At 49.0% G+C, this 27,496-nt stretch overlaps 1 protein-coding gene across 2 annotated transcripts in view; it reads right to left on the bottom strand.

The window, feature by feature from the left end:
- The window catches only part of Wwc1 (WW and C2 domain containing 1), a 157,139-nt gene that overhangs the window by 5,594 nt on the left and 124,049 nt on the right, over positions 1-27,496 (bottom strand). For both annotated transcript variants that reach the window (XM_052758572.1, XM_052758574.1), the window contains exons 12-19: positions 26,467-26,575; positions 25,962-26,042; positions 24,426-24,512; positions 23,063-23,255; positions 17,258-17,398; positions 15,013-15,104; positions 7,912-8,032; positions 6,543-6,707 (exon numbers count right to left, since the gene is read on the bottom strand). In XM_052758572.1, coding sequence (XP_052614532.1) covers positions 6,543-6,707; positions 7,912-8,032; positions 15,013-15,104; positions 17,258-17,398; positions 23,063-23,255; positions 24,426-24,512; positions 25,962-26,042; positions 26,467-26,575 — 989 coding nt within the window. The remainder of the gene's footprint in view (positions 1-6,542; positions 6,708-7,911; positions 8,033-15,012; positions 15,105-17,257; positions 17,399-23,062; positions 23,256-24,425; positions 24,513-25,961; positions 26,043-26,466; positions 26,576-27,496) is intronic.

The following is a 27,496-nucleotide window of genomic DNA, read 5'->3' as shown; positions in this document are numbered from 1 at the left end:
TATTTGGCCAATCAGACCCTCAGAAATGTCTCTTTTGAGCTTTTTTCCTCATTTCTAAAATAAAGCAATACAGAAATACAGAGCTATTAGAAGGACTGAGCAAGTGATAAAAAACAAATATAAAGTTTAGTGCTCTGAGTGCCAAGAAATCACCGCTGAGATGATACAGCCCCAAACGCTGGCATTTGAATTCCAGCATCACCCACCACTGGGCAACTGAGTTTAGCATGCATTATTTTTGAACTTCACTTTTTGTTTGTTTTTGTTTTTGGAGACATGGTCTTATGTAGCCCAGGTTGTCCTTGAACCCCAGCTGAAGCTAGGCTTGACTCTCCTGCCTCCACCTCCTAAGTGCTGGTATCACATGACTACACTATCCTGCTAGTCTTGAATGCCACTTCCTCCTATTTCCAGACATCCCAATAGGCTTAGTTTCACACATGGAAGAAAATCATTATATTATCACTGCTTCTACTTAACAAACTAGAAAAAAATGAGACCGAGAAGTACAGTAATTTCACGTCACAGGGAGCATCAGACTTAGCGGTTGCAGACCAGTAATTCCAGCCAGTCAGAAGGCTGGGACAAAAGGATTACAAAGTCAATGCTGGCCTGAGCTGTCGAGTAGGCTCAAGGCTAGCTTGGACTATAGAATGAAACCCTGTCTCAAAATAAAAGGTGAAAGAGACTGTGAATATATAGCTCAGTGGTAGAATATTTGCCTACCACACACGAGGGCCCTGGGTTCAATTCCTTTGCGCTGTCAAATCGTAATAGTTGATAAATAAAAATAAGGTCACAAAGAGAAGACTCCATCCACTTAATCAAAGTTAAAGTTAGCTAATAACAAACGACACAGTGTTGCTGATAAGACAGAGGCGCTGTGGAACACTGCAGGCAATATAATGACTGTCCCTGTCTCAGACTTAGAAATCCAGTGGGGACCCCAAGACAGGGCAGCTAAGCAAGTGACATGAAGTAAGTGGAAGGAGCTGTACGCAGACTCAAGGAGGCCACAGGTAGCCTTTTAGGAGGTGAGGCTGAATGGCGGAAAGTAGCAAGTCCCAGAGTCCCAGAGACAGTAACCAGCATTGCGCCTAGTGGCTCTGTGCCCTGGAGTCAAGTAGGGTAGACTCATGGAGCCCCAGTTTTTTCATCTATGAAATGGGTACAAAGGCATGGGCCTTGTAGTGTAGTTCATAAGATGATGAATCATAAGAAAACATTTTGGGGCAGTGGAGATGGTCTAACGGGTAACAGAATTTGCTGCTTGACACTCATGTCAAACGCCGGGAGTGGCCACATGTGCACCGTAAGCCCACTGCTCTCAGAGGTGGAGACAGGAGGATCACTGCCAGCCTCGCTCTAGGCTCAGCTGGAGACCTTGTCTCAAGGGAACAAGGTAAAGAGTGATACAACAGGACACTGGATGTCCTCCTCTGGCCTCTGCCTGCATGCATGGAAGCATGCACATAAACTATTACATACACATACAGGTACACACACATCCCAACCATGCACATATACATCCACTCACTCACAAGCACATTATATCCCAACCACACACATCTCAACCATACACATGCACATCCACTCACTCACACACCAAAAAATAAAAGAAAATTATTTTTTCAAAAACAAAACAAAACAAAACAAAACATTTCCTTTTGTTGTATTTGAAGATGCAACCCCAACCCAGGACAGAAAAATCCCACTTTGTGATACTTGGCCAGAAACAACAGCCATCTCTTGACATCATATCTTGATATGAAACTGACGGGCCTTGGGTCTTATTTTCATGGGTCTCCCTTCCAGCTAGAGTCAGGTCAGGACTAGGCTGTCGATGGCATACAATTGCCTAGGCTTTGAATCCCAATCCAACGCGGTTTTCTATCACCAGGCCTTCCCGTTTAGGCCTGCTAGTCGTTGTGAATGCGCCACACTTGCCCAGATCTCAGAGAGACGCTATCAACGGACGGCAAGTGGAGAGGGCAGCAGTAGCAACCAGAGTTCATGTGACCAATGGTGGCAGAAAGCTGGTAGAGGCACCAGCATAGCAGTGCCCATGCAAGACGCAGTCCCCGATGCCATCAGATGCCTGGAGCCACAAATAGCACCGACCCCCGAGTTTATCTGTTTCTCCTCTACATGCATATAAAACAAAGCCTTGATTTACAAAATAAACAGCGACTGACAATAACTTCCTATAGATCTCTGCAACTTCAGCATATGATAGTTTTTTTTCCCTTGAGTCAGAATGTCTGCCTTTTCACCGAGGACAGACGTACAGCTTCTGGGCTGCATCTCAATGGCGGGCTTCCCCACTCTTGCTCTTCGGGTCATTATTTAGTAAAACAATGATTACTGAACATAAGCATTTTGATAGCATGAAAGTCAGTCTGATAACAGATGGCTATTGGGGCTGGACAGACGGGTCAGTGGTTAAGAGCACATGCTGTTCTTGCAGAGGACCCAAGTTCCGTTCTCAGCACCCATAGCAGGGAGCTCACAGCCACAGTTCACACCTGTCACTCCAGCTCTGCGAGATCCAGTAGCCTCTCTGGCTTCCACAGACACCTGCACTCATGTGGCATATACTCACACAGATGCATACACATCCAGTAAAGGAGAGCTGGCCACTAAATGGCTGCTGGGCTGGTTGCACAGACGAGTAACACTTCTCTGATGTGCTTCCATTTTCCATCTTAACAAAATCCTAACGCGTTGTATTCTAATCCTGATGAAAGACGAGTCATGCATTCATTTCCCCGAGTGTAGCCAGCCACTGATTTCCCTTGGTGTGACTTCTGATGAGTGGCATCCATTTATTTGTATTTGATTGTCACCTCATGCTCATGAGGTCGTCGGTCTGCAAAAGCCGAGATCTTAGCGGTTACCCTAAAGCCTTCTCTAAATCCTTCGGAGCCCTCCTGTTTGAAGTGCTGGTTGGGTTTTCCTCTCTACAGTTGTGAGCTGACTTAACTGTAGCATCCTTCAGTAGAAGGCAGGGTCTCCAACATCAGTGTTCCGTGACTTCAGGAAATCACACCTCTCCTACGAGCTCGGCAGCACATGAGCTTGGCCTGTGTTACTCCCGTGGATACTGATCCACTTGAATGATTAGCTTGAGATTTAACCCAGAAGAGACGGTCTCCATTTTCACTGGGAAGGGCTTCAGGGAAGGTGTTTTTTGGGGGGATGGGGTGGGGGTGGGGGAACTAAACTGATAAGCACCCAGTGAATTTAATTTGTGCAGTTTGAGGTAATGAAAAGATGAGCCTTTCCACTCAGTCTCATAACTTTAGGCCTTGGAGATGGGCTCCTGGGACCCTGAGAAATTCCCTTCCTCCCCCCACAACAATAGCCAGGTTAAGTGGCACCATCAGGGTGTGATGCCTTCCGAATTAGAGGAGCACGAAGGAAGGCTGTTCATGCTGACTCTTACGACTCAGGGCACGGTATAGCAAGCATCACTTTAGTCCAGGACTCAGGGAAGGCATGCGCCTGTCCTAGGCATGCTTCCCTCACGACTGGATGAGAGTGGCCGCTGGTTCTAGAGCCCAAGCAACCAGAATGACTCCTGGAACCCTCCACGCACAGTAGCATGAAGGAAATTAGGCTGGCCCAGACAGGGTTTGAAGAGTTGGATAACCAGGAAAGCGGTGAGGACCTCGTCACTGGGTGGTAACTGGAAGGGAGAGACTGGGGGTGGGCGTGGGGCGGGAGTGAGCTGCAGAGCCCAGCCCTAGCCCAACTGCTACCATTAGAGAACTTGTGGCCTCGGGGCCCAAAGAATCCCTTCTTCTGCTCTTTCCACCTCCACCAAAGAACTTGAGTTTAATGTCAAACTTTATCACTTTTTAATTTCTTAAGCTAAAATGTTAACAAGCAGCTTAATCGAAGAATAGAATTGGACTGAGGTAGATCTCCTGCCTAGTATGGGCGAGGCCTAGGTTCAGTTTCAGTAACTCAAACGCAATCAAGCTACCACCTACCACAACAGTGTGTGGCCAGGCACCTGGCCAGGTCTGTGGGGGTCTATTAGAATGTTTGAAGGTGGGGGAGATGCTCACTGGTCATTCCGCAGGAAGGGTAGGGTGTGAACAGTGAGGAAAGGAGCTCACAGGAAGGACAGTACCGTTGATTACAGGCCTGTTTACCAAGCCTTTCCTTTTTTTATCCCCAGCACAGAGCATCAAACCCAAGGCCTTGCACATGCTAGGCTGCTAGGCGAGCAGTCTGCCACCAAGTGAAATCTCCAGTCCTTACTTATCTTTTTCGAGGGGTGTGTGTGGGGAGGAGTGTGGGGATGGGGGTAGGGATGGGGGTGGGGATGGGGGTAGGGATAGGGGTAGGGATGGGGGTGGGGATGGGGGTGGGGTCTGGTCTTGAATTCCTGATATTCCTGCCTCATCAGCCCTCCTATTGCTTAGACTATAGGTGGGTGTGCAACACCACCAAGCAGTCCCTGGTTTCTGAGATAGGGTTTGCTATGTATGCCAGGCTGGCCTAAAACTCAGGATCCTCTTGCCTCAGTCTCTCTGATTCCTGGAGTCATGGTTTGCAACACCACGTTTCCCTGTCTTCCTCATCCTTTGTCTAAAACATTTTTCTACCAGGTGGTGGTGGCGGTGGTGGCGCACGCCTTTAATCCTAGCACTCAGGAGGCAGAGGCGGGTGGATCTCTGTGAGTTCGAGGCCAGCCTGGGCTACAGAGTGAGTTCCAGGAAAGGCGCCAAAGCTACATAGAGAAACCCTGTCTCGAAAAATAAGAAATTTTTTTTTTCCTCCATAGGAACACTTGGTTTCTGTTTGAGATAGGGTTTTACGTAGCCCAGGCTGGCCTTGAAATTGCTAGGCAGCCAAGGATGGCTTAGAATTCCTGATCCTTCTGTCTGTCTGTCCCAGTAACTGGGATCGCAGGCTCATGGCACCACACCTGGCATGGCCGCAACTCTTACAGGTATGGGTCATCACACTCAGCCAGGCCCTTGGTTTCTGTCGTGATTTGTGGGGTACAGAGTCAGAAAACAGTTATGTTGCAATGCAATTCGAAATCAAAGCTGCCAGGAGCATCTTGTGGTGGTATACACACACAAAGCCTTTGAAATGTCTACACAAGGAGGTTGTTAAATGAAGAGGAAGCAGTTGGTTAAAGACCATTCTGGGAAGACAAGAGAAGACCAGCTTTCCACTTCTAGACATGGCTGGACCCATCACCCTGCTGTGGGACCTCTTTCAGGTTTTAGCCTCTGACCACTCTCACCTGGCTTGGATTCATAGAATCTGAGTTTCTAGCATTTTAACTCCTTCTACGGGCTAGAGAAATGGCTCAGTGGTTAGAGCATTGGCTGCTCTTGCAGAGGACCCAGGTTCAATTCCCAGCACCCACATGGCAGCTCACAATCATCTCTTAACTCTAGTCCCAGAAGATTTGACACCCTCTTCTGGCCTCTCTAGGCATCAGAGACACATGTGATGAATAGACACACATGCAGGCAAAATACCATAGACATTAAATTAAAAGCCAAACAGAACAATCAGAAAATGAAAAACAGCCTTCTAGCCTTTTGTTCGTTAAATGACTACATTAAAGAAATCTATACTAAGAAAGGGGAAGACTATTGAACAACCAAAGTGAAGTCAACCTGCAGGTGTCTCGGTGGGTAACGTTGCTGCCTGTGTTTGCTTTTACACAGAGTTTCTCTAGGTAAGCCTAGACTGACCTCGAACTCTCAAACTCTGGGTCCTCCTGCCTTAGTCACCCAGATGCTGAGATCACAGCTGTGCTGGGCTGTGATTTTTTTTTTTTTTTTTTGGTTTTTCGAGACAGGGTTTCTCTGTGTAGCTTTGCGCCTTTCCTGGGACTCACTTGGTAGTCCAGGCTGGCCTCGAACTCACAGAGATCTGCCTGGCTCTGCCTCCCGAGTGCTGGGATTAAAGGCGTGCGCCACCACCGCCCGGCACAGGGCTGTGATTTTTAAACCACAAGTGAAACCATCCTCTTCCTTTTGACTGTAACTCTATCGTTTCATGGCATATTCGTTTTTTCTTTAAAAAGCTTATTTTCTGTGTGTGTGTAGAATGTGTGTGTGCACCTGAGGCTAGCGGATTATACGTGGTGCCTTCCTTTATTGCCCTGTGTTTTATTCCCCTGAGACAAGGTCTTTTCATTGAACCCAAAGCTTGGCTAGGCTGGCTGATAGCGAGGTCCCAGGATCCACGCGTTTCTGGGCCCCAGAGCTGAGGCTGTAGGACACGGGTGTTAGAGGATTCTAACGCAAATCCTCAGGCTTGCACAGCAGGGGTTCCTACCCACTGAGCCATCCACTCAGCCCCACATGCCAGCTTATTCTTACATCAACCAATCAAGCGTGAAACTGTCCTCTGAAGTGGGCCTGTGGGGTCCACGTGAGCGAAACTGAGGTCCATAGAATTAAACCTACCAGAAGATGCCCAAGGCACACTGTGAGAGTCAAACAGGCTATGAGAGGGGCCCCTGGCTGCTCTGAGGGGAGGAGAAGGTACCATCGCTTGCTTACCCGGCACACATACTGACTCTGGGGTCCAGGTGAGAAGGTCTTGGAGCGGATGATGGTATTCCCTCGAAGAAATGGCCCTGGCGTGGGGGCACCCACCCGTCGGTCCTTGGGCCGCACCACTGTGGGGGATGGGGCCACGCTGTCAGTGTTGGTCTCTCTGTCCACCTAAGGAAGAAGTCAGTCTTGACAACAGTGTCCACTGGGTCTCTGGGCCTCTCTTGGTCTGCTTGGCAACCTACTTCCGCTTCACTTTTGGCCACAGGCACAGGTGAACTTCTTGGCCTCTCACCACGCCAGCTTAGTCAGCTAGATCTCCCAAAATGGCATTCCAGGCTAGAGTGCCCATTCCCACTCTTGTACCGCGTGTACTTCTGGGGGCTGGAGGAGGCACCACCAGCTCCTGTAAGCCACGATGGTACTCAGGTTCTGGTGCACTGACCATCCATCCTCTGTACCCAAGCACCAGCTACATCTAAGACCATCGAGGTCTTAGCCAAGAACTCTAATGTTGTTTTGGAATCATGGAGGCAACTAGCAAACCTCCTTTTGGCTGTAAGACTACGACAGAGCCAAGCATGGTAGCACGCGCTTATAATCCCTGCACTAAGAAAACTGAGTTCAAGGCCAGGCTAGGCTACATAGTGAGACCCTGCCAAAAATCAAAAAAGTAAAAAAGCTAGCAAACACCACCCCCACCTCTCCACAGTCCACCAGGTTCACTACCGGCACACAGCAGCCACCAGCAAAAGATGGGCATAAACACTTAGCCCAGAACTGTCTTAGCAGAAACAGTACCTGCTTGAGTGCGACAAGAGCGCCCTCTGGCGGGAGAAACTGCAGACACACTCCTTGGTGTAGAGGAGGCAGAAAAAAGTGCTTGGGTTTTGCTCTAAGACCCCCTGGCCAGGCACTGGAGGCTCTGCCCCAGGGCTCTGTTCAAGAACATCCTGAGTATTAGCTGCAGGCATCCTGCAGGCTCTGAGAATAGAGATCTCCCTTCCAGGCCTATGAGCAAGGCTGGCGTTACCACGTGCATTTTAAAGGTGAAATGGAGGCTGGGTGGGAATGAAGCCGTCTACCAAGACTATATAGGGAAGGGCAGAGTCGGGCTCTGATCTAAGACCCACGTGACTGCAAGGCCCATGTGATCTAACCAGAGAAACAGGGAAGCCACAAAGGGCAGAAGAAAAGATAGGGACGCATCAGTCCATTCTGGTGCACTACGTCTCCAAATATGACTCAAAGTGCAGGGACAAGCCACTTCTGAGTACATTGCCCATTTGGAGAACCATCCCCTGATGGCAAGAGCCTTTTCTGACTGCCCAGATGTTGGGAAGAAATATTATCTCCCTTGGCAGGTTCTTTTTACCTTTAATGCTGGGTACTCCTCTGCCTCTGGGGAGACCTTTTCAGCGAAGACATCTTCCTCTCCCTCCTCTCCCTCCTCCTCAGCTACTGCCCCATTCTCGCTGGTCTCTTCCTCGTATGTCCTGTGGTGACATAATGGCATATGGTTAGTTTTCCAGACACCATTCCACCTCCACTCTCTTGCTCCGAAGTGCATCCAGGCAGGGTTTCTAAGACTTGGGATTATAAGGGTATTTATCAAAAGAACCTTCAATACAGGGCTGGACTGTAGCTCAGAAGTAGAGCATTTTCCTGGCATGTCTGATGCCTCAGATTTCACCACTAGGACCTCAACAAAACAACCTTTATTTATTTATTTATTTGTTTGTTTGTTTATTTGTGTGTGTGTGTGTGTGTGTGTGTGTGTGTGTGTGTGTGTGTGTGTGTGTGTGAGAGAATGTGCAGCATGTGGGTGCAAGTCCTCATGGAAGCCAGAAGGGGGTGTCAAGATACAGAACATTCCATATCAGAAAGATCCTTCTGTCTACCCTTTCCACCTAGCCTCCCCTCTATTCCCTGGTGGCTACCAGTGGAGCTTTCTGGTATGACAGATCAAATTTGATTTTTCTCGAGTTTCACATAAGCAGAGTCAAACAACACATGCTCTTGCATCCTCGGCTTCTGGTAGTATGTTTTGACATTCATCCAGGTTCTACATTTGTCAGTAGGTCCCTTCCTTTTTATTACTGAGTAACATTCCACAGGATGTAGTGTGTTTAGCATTTCATTAGTCCATGAACACTAAACTGTAACCATCTCTCGGTCACCATGACTGAAGTTTCCATGAACACCTGTGGACAAGTCTTTGCTATGGAGCCAGGGTGTCATTTTTTTAGATATTACATTATTGGTTGAGGCTGCCAAAGTGAAACACCACAGAACTGTTTCCCACAGTTCTGGAGGCTGATGTCTGAGATGGAGGTTCAGTACGCATGGTTTCTCCCAAGGCCCCTGTCCTTGGCTTGCAGGCGACTCCTTGCTGAGCTCACTTCCTCTTTTCTGTGCTCACAAGTGCCTGGTGTCTCCCTGTGTGTCCACGGTTCCTCTTTCTATAAAGACACCCATCAGGCTGGATCAGGTCCACCCTACTTTAATTGCCTCTGCAAGGTCCTGTCTCCAGACGCAGTCACATGCTGAGGTACTGGCACTCAGTAGGCTTTTACCATCCGAATTTGGAGGGGTGGACAATTTAGCTCAGAAAGATACACAGTTCAGAGATCAGCTGAGTCAATGACTGGACATTTACCTTTTAACAGAACCAGCAAAGTGAGTCTCCAGAGCCATTCCATCACTTACAGTTCCAACGGCAACGCAGCCAGTGCTCCAGCTCCCCGCCAACACTTGCAGCTAGCTGTCAGTCATTCCACTGGGATGAGCCTTGCATCTGATTGTTGCTAATTTTTTTTTAATTATTATTTTTGAGATAGGGTTTCATGTAGCTGAGGCTGCTCTGAACTCCTGGTTAAAGTCTGCCTTATTCCGGCTACAGCTTGTGCTTTTTGCGTCCCACAAAACCTTTGTAAAACATTTCCTATACACTTATTTATTATTTATTTGCTTATCGCTACACTGGAGACTGAATTCAGGACCTTAAGCACACTTAGGCAAGCCCTCTCCCACTGAGCCACATCACAGCCAGCGGAATTCCCTGTACTTTCTGCTAAAGCTTTATCATTTCAGTTTCGATGTTTTAGCTCTATGATCCAAACCAGATCAATTTTTGATTGAGGTGAAACAAGAATAAAAATTAATTTTTTTCCACACGTATAGCTAACTGTTCCAGCACCAGCTCTGAACAGCCTCGGCCACGTTACTACTCTCTATCCCCTGGGCTCCAGGGCTAGAAGGATTCGTGAGACTAATAGACGGCACATGGGGGGTGGTAATTTACATCTCATCCCATCTTGACTTCTCAAAGATGTACATCGCTGCCAGGCCCTGGCCTGTGTGTAACAGTGTGTCACCACGCTGAGCCACAAGAATCCCAGCCAAAGCTGAGCATGTGCCACACGGTCTGCTGTGAGGCTCACTGTGGGGGAAACAGCATCTCCCTGAGGGTTCCCCGACGGGGAGAGTCAACCTCCACGTCTGTTCACAGCCCGGCGAGGGAGATTCTTCTCCACTGCGAGGGAGCTTGCGATAAGGGGAGCTCTCAGACACAGATCCACAGGGAGTGCGCACATAGAGCAATCTGCAGGATTCATTCACCAGCCCTTCTGGAAGTCAGCAGTGCTGAGCGAGGGTGTGGTCACCCCACAGGGTCAGTGTGAGCTGCACAGGATGACAGCCTCCTCCAGTGTCACAGGGGAACTAGGAGGCTTAGCCCGACTGAGCACGTGACCGCTGGGCCAGTCGACTATTTCACTGTCAGTGATTGAAATGTTCCAGGACAGGAAAAAAAAAAGACCCCGCTCAATCTCAACAGTGCCGAGAAACAAAACACACAACAGCATCTTCCACCCAGTGCAGCAGCAGACCAAACCACCAACACGAAATGCCAGCTGATGTTATCCCGTGTTGGTGAAGGGTTAGGAAACAGACACGTCCCTGTGCAGAGTGAGAACGCGAGCAAGGTACGCTCGCTCCCTAGGCAAAGCAGTCAGTAGTATCTGTCAACTCATGAACAGGGACTTCATTTAGTCTGTATCTTAGTGGTGCTGGAGACTGAACCCTGAACCTCTTTATGCTAGGCAAACACTCTGCCACTGAGCTATATCCACAGCCCTAAATGTACATATTCTAGGTCAGTATAGTAGTTCAATTAAGTGCTGGAGAGCGTAAGTTCAGGATATTTTAGTCACTGTTACTGGGAGTGTTTCCTATCTAACAGTCCTACCCGAGAAGCACTGTGCCTTGTGTGTTAAGAGGTGACGTGCTCAGGGTCAGGGGCACAGTAGTGTCACCTGTGAACATCACCCCAGACAGACACACATCAAGGCTTTTCGCCCTCCCAAGGTTTGAGACTCTCGTTTCCTGAGTTTTCTTTCTAGTTGATTATTTTGTGTATGATGTATGCAGGTGAGTGAGGGCAGGAGCATGGCACAGAGCACATGTAGAGGGGGGTCAGAGGTCAGAGGACAACTCTCAGGAGTTGGTTCTCTCCCTTTACAATGTGGATCCTGGAGATTGAACTCAGGTCATCAGACTTGGTGGCAAATGCCTTTGCATATTGAGCCATCTCCCTGGCTCCTCGGTTTTCTAATAACCAGAGTATTGTTTTGCCTGCGACCCTTCAACAGAACTAATGCAGTTTTCTACTGAGGTGTGGTGGAGTACACCTGAGCTCAGCGCTTGGGAGACAGAGCACCGAACTGAGAGTCTGAGGACAGTGTTGCCGTTGAACAGACCGAGAGAGAGAGAGAGAGAGAAATGCTCCTCTGATGCTTGCAGTAAAGGCACCAAAACAGTTAAAAAGAGGGTGTGTGTGTGTGTGTGTGTGTGTGTGTGTGTGTGTGTGTAGCTGAGGTTCATTGGGCCTTAATACTGCAGATCAGTGACCTAGTGCTGGGGGCTGCTCTCTGGGAGACCTCCACTGGACTCCGGGGCTGAGCAGGTGCACCGAGGCTAGTGACTGCCCAAGGATCAAAAGCCACCTCCAGGCCGGGGGGGGGGGGGGGGGGGGGGGGGGGGCGGCGGGCTGCACCGGGGGGAGGGGGCTGCAGATGGACCCACCCCACCAGAGCGACTCTGAGAGGCCTGGCCTTCTTTGTGAGCTGGCATCTGGGAAGTGTGAATGGCAGGGGGTGGGGAGCAAGGGGGCCACAAGGGGAGCAAGAACAGAAGGTGGTTGCTAGGAGACGGCTTAAAAAGTTTCAGCACTAGCTTGGAATTCAGTAGAAACCACTGATCTCATGCCAGGGTGTGGGGAGAGGGGACCTGGGCTGGTTCTGGCATCAGACCTTAGCTTGGGGGACTGTCAGCATAGGGGTTGCCAGGGACAGCGAGGGTGAGATGGACACTGTGACCAAGCCAGAAACAAAGGAATACAAAATTCCAGTGGCCTGGGACGCTCTTTATCACATGGAAAAATGGTCAAGAAGAGCGCCTGTGTCAGCAGCAATCGCCCGTCGGCCCAATCCAGCCTGCTGCGCTTTTTTTTTCTGGGCAGTTTAAGCTGTGGATTGCTTTTACATTGATATTTATTTTTGTGTGGAGATAGGGTCTCAAAGCATCCCAGGCTAACCTTGAACTCATTATGTGGCCACCTGGAAATTTGATTCCTCTGCCTCCACCTCCAGAGTACAATTACTGGAATTACAGGTAATGTGGCATCATACCCAGTTTATGACGTGCTGGGGAATCGAACCCAGGGCTTCGTGTATGCTAGGCAAGAATGTACCAACTGAACTACATCCCCCTGCCCTTTTTTTAAATGGCTGAAAACAAACAAACAAACAAACAAACAAACAAACAAACAAGGTGATGTTCACTGTGGTGGGTACAACTGTTAAGAAATGTCAGTTCCAGTGTCCACACATGGGCTGTCAAAGGAACACAGACACGGCCACTGGTTACTCATGGCCCATGCTGTTTTCACACTGTACAGGCAACTTGAGGAGACGTAGCGGAAGCTGTGTGGCCACAGCAGATGGTATCTGCCATCTGGTCCTGTCCAGGAAACATATGGTGACCCCTGGAGTCAAAGATTGTAAGGCTAGGCTCCCTCCAAGACCAATTACAGAATTTGGGACTATAACAATGATAATACAAAAGAGTGATTGACCGTGTCTTCCAGAAATAATGTGCAATAATAGAAAGTCTGGTCACCCCCTGTTCAGTGAAGCGCTGTTCCCAGCAGCCAAGGTACGGGACAAGCCAAGTGTCCACCAGGAACCATGGCCTGTGTATATGGAATACTAGTCAGCCACAGTAGCGGTCACCTGTGACAATACAGAAGGACCCGGAGGACATTAGGCTAAGGGAAAGAAGCCAGGAGCAGAAAGACAGACACTGCCCATTCTCCCTTATGTCTGGAATCAGAAAGTGGACCTCACAGAGATGGGGGGAGAATGGTAGTTCCAGGAGACTGGAGGAGGGAGCGTAAGAGAGGTCACATGGTGAGTACCACATGACTCAGGGAGGAGGAGAGGTTCTGCCATGCTACTGCACAGGTTGGCTACAGTTAACAACGTGTGGTGTGTAAGAATGGCGAAAAGAAACCGGGCTTAGTGCAGGCAGGGGCTAGAGGATTAGCCATGAATTTGAGGCCAGTCTGGTCTGCACCTCGGACTGTCAGGCTAGCCAGGACTCCATAGTCAGACCCCATCTCGAATGAAACAACAGAACTAGCCAACAAAATGGCCGGAAGGGCCGAGGCTGCATGCTGCTCTATGACAGTGGTTCTCGACCTTCCTGACACCATGACCCTTTAGTACAGTTCCTCATGCTGTGCTGACCCCAACCATACAATTGTTTTCAGTGCTACCTCACAACTGTCATTTTGCTACTGTTACGAATCATAATGTAAATATCTGTGTTTTCCGATGGTCTTAGGTGACCCCTGTGAAAGGGTTATTTGACCCCCCCAAAGGAGTTGCAACCCACAAGTTGATAAAATGCTGGTCTATGAAGTAGATATGTCAGCCATTAGCTCCTGTGACCATGACACACTGCACAGTTACCTAAATATGATATGGTCACCTGTATGTGTACAATTAATTATGTGCCGATTTTTTTTTTTTTTTTTTCCGAGACAGGGTTTCTCTGTGTAACTTTGTGACTTTCCTGGATCTCACTCTGTAGACCAAGTTGGCCTTGAACTCACAAAGATCCGCCTGCCTCTGCCTCCCAAGTGCTGGGATTAAAGGCGAGCGCCACCACCGCCCGGCCTTTTTTTTTTTTTTTTTTTTTAAGTAAAAGTGCAGCTGGGCATAGTGGCATGCCTTTAATTGCGGCACTCTGAAGGCAGAGGCAGGTGGATCTCTGGGAGTTCAAGGCCAACTTGGTCTACACAATGAGATCCAGGACAGCAAGTGCTACATAATGAGACCCTGTCTTAAACAACAACAACAAACAAAAAGGTAAAACTGCTTTGCTGAGGGATACACACAGACAGGATTGAAACCCCAGCAGAGGTCCCGGCTGCTGAAGTGTGCAGTGCCATCTTGCAGTCCACGCGAAGGAACCCAACAGCGTCCAACCACACAGTGCGGTGCGGAACACTGTGTCACGTGCTCTTGTCTAGACATTCTGATTGGCTAAGGGAGAAAGCCTCCCTGTCGGGGACAGTTCTTCAGCCTTGCTGGACAGCTCCGTCTTTCCTTTTAAATACAGGAAGATGGCAGGCTGTGTGAGCAGTGTTGATGCGGCTGTGTTTTACAAGGCTGCCCTCTGAGGGTGATTGCCACAATGATGAGGTCTCAGTAAAGACCGCAAACCAGAGAAACAGAAGAAGCCTGAGTTTCCAGTACCACCATGGAGCTAGGCGATTAGATTGTTTCCTCTTATCCTTAAGTAACAAAGGAACAACTTCAACAATTTTCTCCTCTTCCTCCTCCTCCTCATGCTGGGAATTGAACTTAGGACCTTATGTGTGCTGGGCAAACACTTTACTAGTGAGCTGCATTCTCAGACCAGAACTTTCTCATTTCTATTATTTCTTCTGGCTATTCCTAGCAACCAAGTGCAATTCTTACTGAACAATAAACAATTTATGGCAAATGATTCAAATTTAAAACCTATAGTAAGGTTTAATTTTTTTTTTTTTTTTTTTTTTTTTTTTGTAACCTAGATTGGTCTCGAACTCAGAGCAATCATTCTACTTTAGCACCCTACGTGCTGGAATCACAGATGTGAGCCACCACGCCTGGTTTCAATTTTTTTTTTAAAGCCCAATAAATAAATGTCAGCACACCAAAACAAACAATAACATCAGGCAGGAAGAATGCATGGGAGATTTACAGAACACAAACTGGGAAAGGGTTTTGGGTACCACTGTGCCAAGCTAGCCTCGTTGCCTGTGCTGACTGTAAGCAGAGGTCCTTGATGCTCCCAGGGAAACCTTCCCTTGGTGGCCCAGTGGTCAGGGATCTCCGAATCCAGCCCCCGGGGTGCACTCACTTACCAGCTGCCCTCCAGGGTCTGGGAGCTGCTTCTCCCCTCTTGCCTCTTCTCTAGCTCCACGGCTGTCTGTTCCAGCAAGGCAGATACAGCATCCTGCAGAGACAGAGGCCGCCAGGTCAGCAGGGGCTCTGGGTGCCACCTTACCTACAAGCGTCTTGAACATGCAACCCTCCTAGAGAACACAGGGTAAAATCCAAAGGCTGGAGCAGCAAACATCTGACCCATGGTCACTTATACATGGGAACTATTGTTTTGGTTTCGCTGGCCAGTTCTGCAGAACATCTCTCTATGTGTGTGGACCTACATAGAAGAATTCATTTAGCAGTCAAGGGAAAGCATTATAGTTCTGATTGGAGGAGATCAGAGAGCTATCTGTCAGTCTTCATGTCGCCGGGCGGTGGTGGCGCATGCCTTTAATCCCAGCACCTGGGAGGCAGAGGTAGGCGGATCTCTGTGAGTTCGAGGCCAGCCTGGTCTACAGAGTGAGTTCTAGTACAGGCACCAAAGCTACACAGAGAAACGCTGTCTCGAAAAACAAAACAAACAAAAACGACAAACAACAACAAAACAGAGTCTTCACGTCACATGAACCATCAATGACATAGCAATGTAATAAGGATGGAGAGAGGCAAGCACCGTGTGTCTGGGAACAGAGACACGGTGGCAAGTCGGGGGACTGCATATGTGGAGGGCTTCCAGGAGAAGGAACGGAGTGGTACCATGCCTGAGGAAGAAGGTGTGACCTGAGAGAATTGGTGACTCTTTCTGACCCTCACTTCCTCCCAACAAGCATTAGGAAAGGTCATTGTGAAGATTAACTGATGGTCTACGCACGAAGAGAAGCCTAGCAGACAGCATTCAGTAGACAGCAGCGGACACCTGAGAGAAGTCAGGCTGTGGCTTTCTGATCACATGGTTAATTTACTACTGTCCTCAGCTGGGGCACGGAGTGGAGGTCGCAAGGCTAGGAACCTCCTGACCAGTTCTTTGGGGAAGGAAAGAAAGATCTAGAATTAAGCAAGGACCATGACCGGTGGTTTGTTCATATATAGCAGCTCCCTGAACCACACAGCCATCAGGCTCTACACAGAGAAGCCATGAGCTATGGGCGGCTTGTTGGATGCATGCCCTTTTTTGGTTTTTGGTTTTGAGACAGGGTCTCTTTGTATAGCTCTGGTTGGCCCAGAACTTGCTTTGTAGAGCAGGCTGGCCTCCAACTTTCAATGATCCTGCTGCTTCTGCCTCCTCATGCTGGATTACAGGCTTGCCAGAGATGGTTTAGGGATGTTTTCAAGGACTAGTACTAAAACATTTTTTCAAACCACAGAAAGGAAAACATTTTCAAGTAACTCAAACAGGCCAGCTGCCATTGACCCGGACTTTGCAAGAAGCACTCACTATATCCATTTCTTCAAAGTTTCCCAACAACCGTATCTCAAGCTCCTTTCTAGACATGACAAAACAAACAAAAACAAACAAACAAACAAACATGGAGGCTCAGAGAGGTGATATCCAGCCTGGAAGAGCCAAGTTCTGAACAGCCTTCCCTAAACTCCCCCCAGTCTCAGGTTTTCTTTCTTAGTTTTTTTTTTTTTTTTTTTTTTGGTTTTTCGAGACAGGGTTTCTCTGTGTAGCTTTGCGCCTTTCCTGGATCTCGCTCTGTAGACCAGACTGGCCTCGAACTCACAAAGATCCGCCTGCCTCTGCCTCCTGGGGAGTGCTGGGATTAAAGGCGTGCGGCGCCGCCGCCGCCGCCGCCGCCGCCGCCGCCGCCGCCGCCGCCGCCGCCGCCGCCGCCGCCGCCGCCGCCGCCGCCGCCACCACCACCCGGCTCAGTTTCAGGTTTTCAAGAAAGAACTATTTCCTCCATCTCCCAGCTTTCTCCTTCCGTCTCAATTCTTTTATGCAGGAGCTCACTTGTGTAAGGCTGGCCCCATCCCTGAATCACTCATATCCCCTCTACATCACTTTGTAAAAACTTCAAGTTTTTTTTTTTTAAATTACAGAGGCGGTACAAGGTGCAGCAGAATATAGAAGAAGAAAATGAAAACCCTCAAGGAGCTGGGTTGTGACCACTCAGGGAAGACCATTCCTGCATGGCCCTCTCCTCCCGCCTGTTTCTGTTTCCTCCTGTCCCCCCCCCCCCACCCCACCCCCCGGCTCCTGTCCTCCACCATCGCAAGCTGGGCTCTGGTTCATCGGGGGCTGCAGGTGTGGGGATGGGAGGGCCCACTTAGTCCACTCACCATGTGGTCGGCCCCGGTAGCTCCCGCTGGCTGGGGCTCCCTGCATTCTTTCTTCAAGTATTTGTAGCTCAGGAGGTTGTACCAGCGTGTTGACCTCTCCCCAGACCGGCAGACCTCAGCCAGGCTGATCTGGGCACCTCCCTGTTAGGGACAAAAAGAGAAGAGTATAAATATGTCAGCTAATGGAGACAATATGGAAAACAGCAGTTCCCACGAGAGACGGGTGGAGCTTCCTAACAGGGTTTCACTATGTTGCCCCGGCTGGTCTCAAGGGAACTTAAGCCACTCATGTAGCTGGGACTAGGTGCATGTCACCACACCTATTTATACACCCCACCCCCTTCTCTTTTTAAGGTAATTTTGCAGGTTGACCCTGAATTCACTACATCACCCACGCTAGTCCTGAACTTAGCCTCTCAAGTGCTAATTTTACAGCCATTTTGCCTCCATGTTGAGCTTCTATGAATGTATATGTCTAGTGTCTTCTGACACAGGTGTTCATGCGGCCGAGGCTGGCCTCAAACTTGTGGTGCAGGTGACGATGACTTTGAACTTCTGATCCTTCTGTCTCCACCTCCCTAGTGTTGGGTTTATGGATGTGTGCTACCACGCTCACACTGGCCCATTTTTAAAAACTGGGTTATTTTGGATTTTGATTGACGATACTTCTCCTGCACTAAACTGGGTCAGGTTCTGGGTTGAGTTCTAAGGGCAATAGGGTCCCTATATAGTTCCACTCTCCAGCAGCTAAGAGTCCCAAGGAGCATAACACTGAACAAGCAATTACAAGAGAAGTTGCTTTTACATTCCTTATGGGAGGAATTTGCCACCGCTTAGCAAAGATATGGATGCATTTTACCCTGTGGCTTGAGAATCACATGTGTAGGCATCTATCCCATAGACACAAGTACAAAAAGACCCATCCACTGGAGCCTTCATTTTGTTTTTTTAATAGTACAAAAAGTTGCTATGTAGTTGAGACTGAGACTGGCCTTGAATTACTAATCCTCCTGACCTTAACTTTCTGGGATTATAGGTGCACATACAGATGCAAAAATAAAGACACACACACACACACACACACACACACACACACACACACGCACGCACACACACGCACAGGTATATTTGCACTATGTCTGAGGTACAAAGGGTAGATGATCGATCATGTGTTCAACAAGAAATAACAGGTAGATATGTAATAAACAAATCCAAATGGCTACCAATATGAGGTACATGGTAGGATTGGGGTTGATGTCGGAGTGGCAGCTTTTTGTGCACTTTTTCTTTCTGAAGCATGCAAACGCACTCCCTAAGTCAAAAATGAAGTGCAACAGACTAACCTACCTCACCAAGAAGGGAGCTGTTCAAGTACAGTCTCCTCCAGTCCAGCCCCAGCAGGAAGCCCTGCAGGCTGACCTTACTCATGCCTTAGGCACTGAAGTGTCTCACCCAGTCCTCTTCTGAAGAGCTCAGGACAGGTTTGGGGTTCAACTCACCCACTTTCCCCTTTGTCTGCACATACCAGTGGCTGGGTCAACGGACGGCAGGTGTATCAGAGGTCAGTGTGTAAAGCGGGAGCTGGGGAGGGCTCAGCTGAGGAAGGGGCTCTTCAACCCACCTGAGAGCCTGTCTTCTACTTTCTCCTTCTCCAGGATGGGTATCTCTAGTGCCAATCTGAATCTAAACTGCTCCAAAACCCAAAACTATTTGAGCAGCAGCAGGATGCCACAAGTGAAAAACGCCATGCCATACCTTTTTCTCATGCACAAAGTTACTTAACATAGTCTATAATTACCTTCAGGCTAGGAATACAAGGTGTATCTGAAACAAACAAATTTCCTATTTAGACTCGAATTCCAGCTCCATCGTATCTCATTATATATGCAAATTTTCTAAACCAGTCAAACAAAAACCAAAAACCCCTGAACAAACAAACAACCCCCCTGAGATCTGAAATAGTTCTGGTCAGGATTTCTGACAAGGACATCCAACCTAAAACAGGAGGTACAGATCATGGCAAGACTGCTCTGGGTGGGTGACTAACAGAACTTTCTGGGAGAAGAGTGTTGAGCAGAGAGAGGAAGTCGGCACGTTCTGACACTTTACTGAGTTGACACCAGCTTCCTCACCAGGGGAATGAGGAGCCTTAGCTGCTGTATGCAGGGCTGGGGGGTGAGTTACTGTCAATTCAGGAACTAAGTGGCTGCATGCTCCAGGCACCAGAATAAATGTAAGTATATACAAGAATATGTATATTACGCCTTTATTCATTCAACAAGTATTCCCTGCAGCCAGAGAAACATCTAGAACACGATTCCTCCCCAAGGGGATGACAGTTTCCTGGGGAGACATACCAACATACTGGATATTGCAATTCAGAACATGACAGGCTGTGTTTGAGGTACAGGCTGCGGAGGGATCATGAGAATGGTTTGGAAGCATGACGCCTTCATCAGGTTATTATTAATGGCAACAAGATGCACTGCCTGCTGGCACAGGTGCCCAGGTATGACTATCATTCACCTTCACCAACGAGAAGCATTTGGAGGGCATTTACTCATGCATGGATTCAACAGACACGATTTACCGAACAGCCTCTAAGCGCTGAAGTGCACAAGTCGGGGAGCGAACTGTCCAAGGAGCCAGGGTGTGGGGGTGAGGGGCATCCAGGGTCTGTGGGAAAACAGTGATGAATGGTAACTTTCACAGGATGCTGCACAGCACCGCTCAGGTGTACTTTCTGTCCGGTCCTACAGGTGGGGGTGGGGCTCACATCGACAGGGCCAGGGCTTTGCCAAGTTAGTGACACCAAGTGACAAAAGGAACAAGGGAGCTACCGTAACAGCCGGTGCTGGGGTCTGCCCCGGCAGGACCCGAGCTGAGTGACACTGGCCTCAGTGGCTGGGCGGCGCGAGTGCGATGCCACACTAACCCCGGTGGTAATATTGCTGTTGACAGTCTTAGGGAAGGCAGGCCATGTGTTGCCCTAAGCCCTGCCTGAGGTCTGGGAAGGTGAGATCCTTTCGTGACCCCGGAGTGTAACACGGTCTAACAGGAACGTGTGAAGAAGGTGAAAGCGTGCAAATCCATGTTGGTCCTTGGTTATTTCCCTGGATGAACCGGGCAGGTAACTTAGCCTTTTGGGGGCCTTGCTCAGTCTCTAAAGTGAAGATCACCCACACACCTCTTCCTGGAGCTGTGCTGAAGGTTACACAAGGAGCTCTTGGCCCCACGGTGAACACGCACGCACACACACACACACACACACGCACGCACGCACGCACACACACACACACACACACACACACACACACACGCACACGCACACGCACGCGCACGCGCACACACACACACGCACACGCACACGCACGCGCGCACACACACACACACACACACACACACACACACGCACACGCACGCGCACGCGCACGCACACACGCACACACACACGCACACGCACACGCACGCGCGCGCGCACGCACACACACACACACGCACGCACGCACGCACGCACGCACGCACGCACGCACACGCACGCACGCACGCACGCACGCACACGCACGCACGCACGCACGCACGCACGCACGCACGCACGCTGCTTGTACGGCTGACTGGCTTACAGCAGGCTGGGGATTCCACAGCCCCGGCAAGACGCGCTCCGAGTGGGAGGAGAGAAGTCCTTTCCTTCCCTGTCTCACAGCCAGTCCTCCTCCAGCCGCCCAAACCCACACTTCAAGTTCCCAAAGCAGCCAGGCAAGGAGGTTTCCCATTGGTCACCCACAGCGATGAGCCACTGTAAGATGAGCGGGCTTTTTTTTTTTTTTTGGCTGTTGCCATGGCAACCAGCAATGGCCAGACTTCAATTAGAAAGGTAGAATAAAAGGCACCCACTTAGGAGAAGAAAACAGGATTTAGTCTCTTCCCAGAGCCGAGGCAAAGCATCACCAGAGGAGCCTGGGTCTGGAAATGCTTTCCTTCAGTGTCCACCATGTTCTCTAAACCTTTTTATTTTATTTTATTTTTTTGTCGCATCTGTGGCCTCCAGGGAGCCCTAAGCTAGCAAATGAAGGACACTGAGGGGCTTCAATGAATGCCCTGCAGACAGGGGGTCCGGATACAGCTCTGCCACTGTGTAACTGAGCGACCCAAAGCAAAATCTTCATCTCCGTGACTCAGTTTCCCACTGGTGCAAAGTACCTATTTTATAAGATGAGTGATATCGATGGGGAGAATGCTTGTCAGGGACCTCATTTAGTGTCTGTCAGAAAATGTCATCCAACTGGCATTTACTGTGGCATTTGTGTCCATGGTAACATCACCGTAAGGGGTGGGGTTTCTGTCACGGGCTGAGCAGGAAAGTGACTGACGCTTACGTCCATTGAACACTTAGCCAGTGTGGAGACTCCGTCGTTCTGTGTCTGTGTTACACAAAGTGTGACCTGGGTTGGTAGCATCCTCAAGCCCTGGGAACATGTTAGAAATGCAGATTCTCCAATTTGCTGAATCTTATCCACCAGAGTACACCAACACCTGCCCATGTGCACCAAGTCTGGGCAGCATGGTAGTAGGTTGGCAATAAGAGCTGCATTACGGATTTAGAAATGGAGACTGGGCATTGGAGACTCTCAGGTGGCAAGGCTGGGAAGGGCTAGCCTGGTGACTTGTCCTTATATCCTGAGGATGCAGTCCCCAAATTCCCCAGCAGAAAGGATTCTCCATCACAAGCAGACCCAAGTGAAGCTAGACAGCTAAGTGTCTCTCACTCTGGGCAAAGACCCATGGCTGCCACCAGAAGAAAAACCAGCCTGCAGGGGAGGCAGCAATTGCCATGGTTACTTTCTCAGCTTCCAGACATGGATGCAGGGAGAAAGCTCAGTGCCATTGACAAATCCCCAGCCTATGCTCTACATGAGCTCCACATTTTATTCGGTCACTTGAACCCATCCAATTCCAACACAGCTCACACCACAGGTTGTCTGTGTGTGTTAGCTGCCAATGTTTGCCCCTTGTATAGGGAGGGGCCCTCTCACCAGGTCTCCAGTGCAACCCAACACAGGCACAGACACCTAATAGGCTCCCAGCAGAGACCAGGCTGAGCAGAGCTCTCTTTTAACTCGAAATCCCACATTGCTTTAAAGACACTGGAGCTGTCATTTAAACACTCAGAGATGGCAACAGAGGTAAGAAAGCCTTTCATCTCGTTCAGTTCATTTGTATCCCAGAAGCCCCTGGGGAGGGGTTACTCAAGGTTGAACAACCTCGCTCTGCCTGTATTTAAGTGCATGGCTTTCACAGGGCCAACGTCACATCTCCAGTCCCAGCTCGCGCCAACGCAGAGAGGTGGAGGAAGCCGGAGGAGCAGGATAGGTCTCGTTAACTGAGAACCCGTGTCAGACACACCCGTAGGTGCTTTGTGTGCGGGCTCGTCAGCCTCGGCCATCAGGAGGCATTGTAGACAAAGAAGGGGAAAAGGGGAGGTGTGAAGGAGCTCGCCCCTGGCCACTCAGCTGGACCTCAAGTGGTAAAGATGGGATTAAAGGGCAGGCTGTCTTCTTCCTGCTTCTTGTCCGATCTCTAATGCCGCACTGTGAGGCTGAGGCGGGTGGCATGCCCTTCCATGTTACTCCTCTCACACTAGGGACTCCCACACACCACAAGTCCGAGACCACTATTGTCTGTGGAGGCATCTCTGCCTGAAATTCAGAACGAATACCACACATACCCCAACCTGTATCACTTCATCCCCTAAGGACCGAAGGCCAGGTGGACAGACAGACAGACAGACAAAGACTCAGCCCTCACCAGGCACTCTTCTGTATGGCTCCTGTCAGTAGTACAGACATCTACTCGTAAGGTCTTCTGGTGAAGGGCTGGGTAGGACATGGACACCCAGAATGCCTCGTTGAACACGAGGGTATCTGCAGAATCCAGAGGTCGGGTTCTGAACAGGCAGGTGCTGCTTTCAGAGCAAGGCAGGATGGCTACTCGAATGTTCCTGGGGGGAGACAGAACCGTCAGAGAGCTGGGTCAGCTGTCTGGGACTAACATATTGCAGATATCCCCAGGGAGACAGCCGTGAAGGAGAGAATGCAGAATTTCTTATGTGAGGGATTCAGGAAGGGCTCTGGGGTACCAACTGCTCTTCCTGCCATGGGTCTCCCAATTCTTAAGAATCTCAAAGGTTGTGGAGGCCGAGGAAAACTGGGTACAAACGTTGATAGGCAGCAGTTCACTAGCACTGAGCAATGGTGGGAACAGGGGCGCTGGTGTGCTGAAGGCAAATGCTCTAATCTCTGCGGGCAGGAGTTTGACAATTCAGTGTTGTGTGTACATGTAAGTGGAGGTCAGAGGTCAACCTTATGTGTCAGTCCTCATATGCTATCTACCTCGTTTTTTAAGACAGAGTCTCTCATTGGCTTGGAGCTTGCCAAATAGGTGAGGCTGGCTGGCTACTAAGCCCCAGGGATTTGCCTATCTATGCCTGCCCCCCCCCCGCCCCCTTTCTGGTCCTAGCATTGTTTGAGGGGCAGAAATGAGACAGTCTAGAGCTCTGGTCTAGCCTTCCTTGAGTTTTTGTCAGCCTTCTCTTCCCCTGTCCCCCATCCTATCCCAGGACACTGGCTGAATAGAGCAATGGCTGTCTCCAGACCTTATGGTCTAGTTATGGGAGGAAATGTATAGGTGGATGAATGCAATCTAACATAAGCCCAGTCTACAGCAAGGATGCATACAGACGGTGTAGATGCTTGTCATCCTAGCAACCTCCAGGTCACACACTGGTCATATCCTTCCTAGAGAAGCACATGGACTGGTAGTGTTGAGTGGAGAACCAGAGACTCGTTTCTGCGTGGAGAAGATAACAGGGACCTGACCGTTCTCATGAGGTCACAGCCCAGGAGATTTCTAGGAAGGCCCAGCTTGCCTAGCATTCCTTGAGCAGCAGGTGGTGGGCAGCCAGGCTGTACCAGGAAGTGGGGAAGCTATCTCCAAAGCTGGCAGGCGTGCTGTTGTGCGTGTGTGCACACAGGCAGCATGTGTGTATATACTATTATTTAATAATACCTGCAGCGGTATTTGGAGTTAGAGCAGGACACAGCCAAAGAGCTTCCCCAGGGAGAGGTGCAGCAGGTGAGAGGGATATACAAATGCAGGGCTCCATACTCACACTTTCTGGTCTTGTTGCAGTAACAGAGCAGAGAGGTTACTCAGCTGGATTACTAATATTGCAAATTGCCTGTTCTTCTCATCATACCTGAAATGAAGGGGCGGGAAGAACATCAATCAGCAAATAATTTATTTCCTTCCTTCCTTCCTCCCTCCTCTTCCCCCCTTTTTTCTTTCAAACAGGGTCTCACTGTATAGCCCTGACTAGCCTATGTAGACCAGGCTGGCCTTGAACTCACAGAGATCCTCCTGCCTCTGCTTTCCCAGTGCTGGGATTAAGGGTGTGTGCCACCAGGCCCAACATTTTCTTGCATATGTCAGGGCTGCTGTCTGCTGTCAAGTGTGGTAAGCTGAACAGCACTCATCCTCAGGTTTATTGCTATGACCAGATACAGGTCCAGAACTGGCAGTCATCTGCATTTTATTTGTTTGTCTGGCTGTCTATCACTGAGATAAAGTCTTGCTATATAGCCTTGGCCGGACTGGAACTTGCTACATAGACCAGGATGGCTTCAAACCCATAGAGATCCACCTGTCTCTGACTCCAAAGTGCTGGGATTCAAGATGTGTACCACTGTGCTTGGCTTATTTTTATTTTAAAGATTTATATATTTTTAATTATGTGTACTTACGTGTGTCTGTATGAAGGGAAATGTAGTACCTGCAGAGACCAGGAGCATCATTCTCCTAGAGCTAGAGTTACAGCTGTTGGGACCCTCCTGTATATGCTGGGAACTAAACTCAAGTTCTCTACAAGGGCAGCTTAACTGACGACTCTTAACCACTAGGTCATCTCTCCAGCCTCTTTTTATTTTTTCTGAGTTTTAAATGTTATTTTATTTATTATTATTATTGTTATTATTAATATTATAAGAGAGAATGAATGAGTATGAGTACAGGTGTGCACATGGCATAGGGCATGTACGGAGGTCAGAGGACAGCATTGGGAAGTCAGCTGTCTGTCCCCACTGTGGTTCTGGGGACTGAACTCAGGCTTTTGTGGAAGTCATCCTGGAAGTCATGATACTTTTCCTGGGTAAGTCATCCAACCGCTCCACTCACTCCAATTTTTAAAGAGGTACCGGAAGTTAGTGTGAAATTTTCTGATGTTAAATATTTTTTTGCATAAGAAAACGTGGAAGTCATCCCTCAGGAAGAGAAAGCCAGCAGCAACAACCGTGCCTGCATCAGTCAGTGCTGGGCTATGGTCTCCAGGGTCAATGATCCTGAGTGAGGATCACTGGAACCTGGATAGGGGTGGAAAGGCAACCACCAGAAGAGTAGATACTACCCAAGCAGAAAGCCGATGCCCTCTGCCACTGTCCAGATCAGTACCAGACTGAAGGGCTCAATATCAGTCATAGGAAACTTGGCATTCCTCGTCTATGGCGAAGGAGCCAGTAGCCCTCTACTGAGGTACCCACTAAGGCCAGCGGGTCTGTCTTCTTCCAAGGATAGTCATGAAAGTACAATATTGTCGATGAAGAAGAGGCTCTCTATAAATCCTCCCTCTGTCCTTGTCCCCTGCATCACTTACTTCAGGGCAATTTGAACCCGAGTGGCTCCCACGGCTTCCGACTCTTCACTGTCGAATGTAGCAGCTTCAGAAGTGCCCAGTCTACAAGACACCAGGGGAAGGGGTTAGCGTCCCCATGCCTGTCTACAAACAAAGGCGTCTTCTGCACTCAGGGTTCTGGCTGTGAGACTAGACAGCTGGCTGTGTGCTCAGTGCGTCTCTGGACCCTCATTTTCCGAGGTGCTTGGGACCCCTCTCTAGAATATTCTTCCTTTCTCTAACATCTATTTCCCTGGCGTACACTTCGCAATTGTCACCCCGGAACCCACATTTGCCCTAGGAGCCTTGGGTACCACCTGCATCTTTGCTGCCTGTGCGTTGGGCGTGGCTCCATAAGGGACTGCCAGGGGAAAGGCTAGGTCACTAAAAATGCCCTTCCGCGGCCCCACCACATTTTGTGGAGCATGGGCTTGAACATCTAGAGCTCACAGACTCCCCAAGAACAGAACAACACCCGGGGACCCACCTCTGCGCGGAAGCCTCGTACACGCCACTGTCCCCAGCCACTGACTCATCGGACACTGCAGCGGATACACAGGCCACTTTCAGGCCACACCCTGGGGCCACACTTGCAGCTGTATGAGGCAGGGGAAGATGAAAGAGGAAAATGTCAAGTTTGGAAATTCTGACCCACTTTCCTGATGGTCCCAGTGAACTCCAATACCTCTGAACACTCAAGAAAGGTCCTTCTCAACTTGAGACAAGGGAAGGGGTCATGTGATTTCATGTCTGTGATGGCTAATCTTGGTTGTCAACTTGATCACATCTGGAATTAACTAAAACCCAAATGGCTGGGCACACCTGTAAGGGATTTGTTATTATTATTATTATTAATATTAATTAAATTATTTGATGAGGAAAGATACACTTTTAATCCAGATCTTTGAGGTGGGGAGATCCACCTTTAATCTGGACCACACCTTCTGCTGGCAGTTTATATAAAAGAAATGGGAGAAGGAAGCTTACTCTCTCTTTGCCTGTTTGTTCTTGCTTTTGCTGGCAAGTTCATTCTTCCTCTGGCATTAGAGCCTACTTATTTGGGAATCTGGGGTTTACTGAAGACCAGCTGAGACATTCAGCCTCATGGACTGAACAACTATTGGATTCTGGGACCTTTGGTTCATAGGCAGCCATTGTTGGATTAGCCCGTAAGTCACTCTAATAAATCCCCTTTCTCTCTCTATATATATTCATACATATACATATGTATACACATATACATATACATACATACATACATACATACATACATACATACATACATATGTACACACACATAGATCTAGGGGATCTGCCTCCCTCTTCAAAGGTATAGGCACAAATATGGTTCATGTAAATACAAGCAGGCTAAACATAAAATAAAATACAAAATGTAAAACTTCCTGGTTTCAAACATGGCTGTGCCATATGCTGCTTTATGACCCCGGGACACTGACTGAACCCCAGTAAGTTTCAGGCTCCTCCTTTGTGAGGTAAAGATAAAAATACCTACTTAA

This window comes from Peromyscus californicus, unplaced genomic scaffold, assembly GCF_007827085.1.
Source record: "Peromyscus californicus insignis strain IS unplaced genomic scaffold, ASM782708v3 Scaffold_3__1_contigs__length_106647218, whole genome shotgun sequence".
NCBI classification, from domain to species: domain Eukaryota; kingdom Metazoa; phylum Chordata; class Mammalia; order Rodentia; family Cricetidae; genus Peromyscus; species Peromyscus californicus.
Note: the sequence above shows the minus strand (reverse complement) of the source record. Positions and strands in the feature narration are given on the sequence as shown.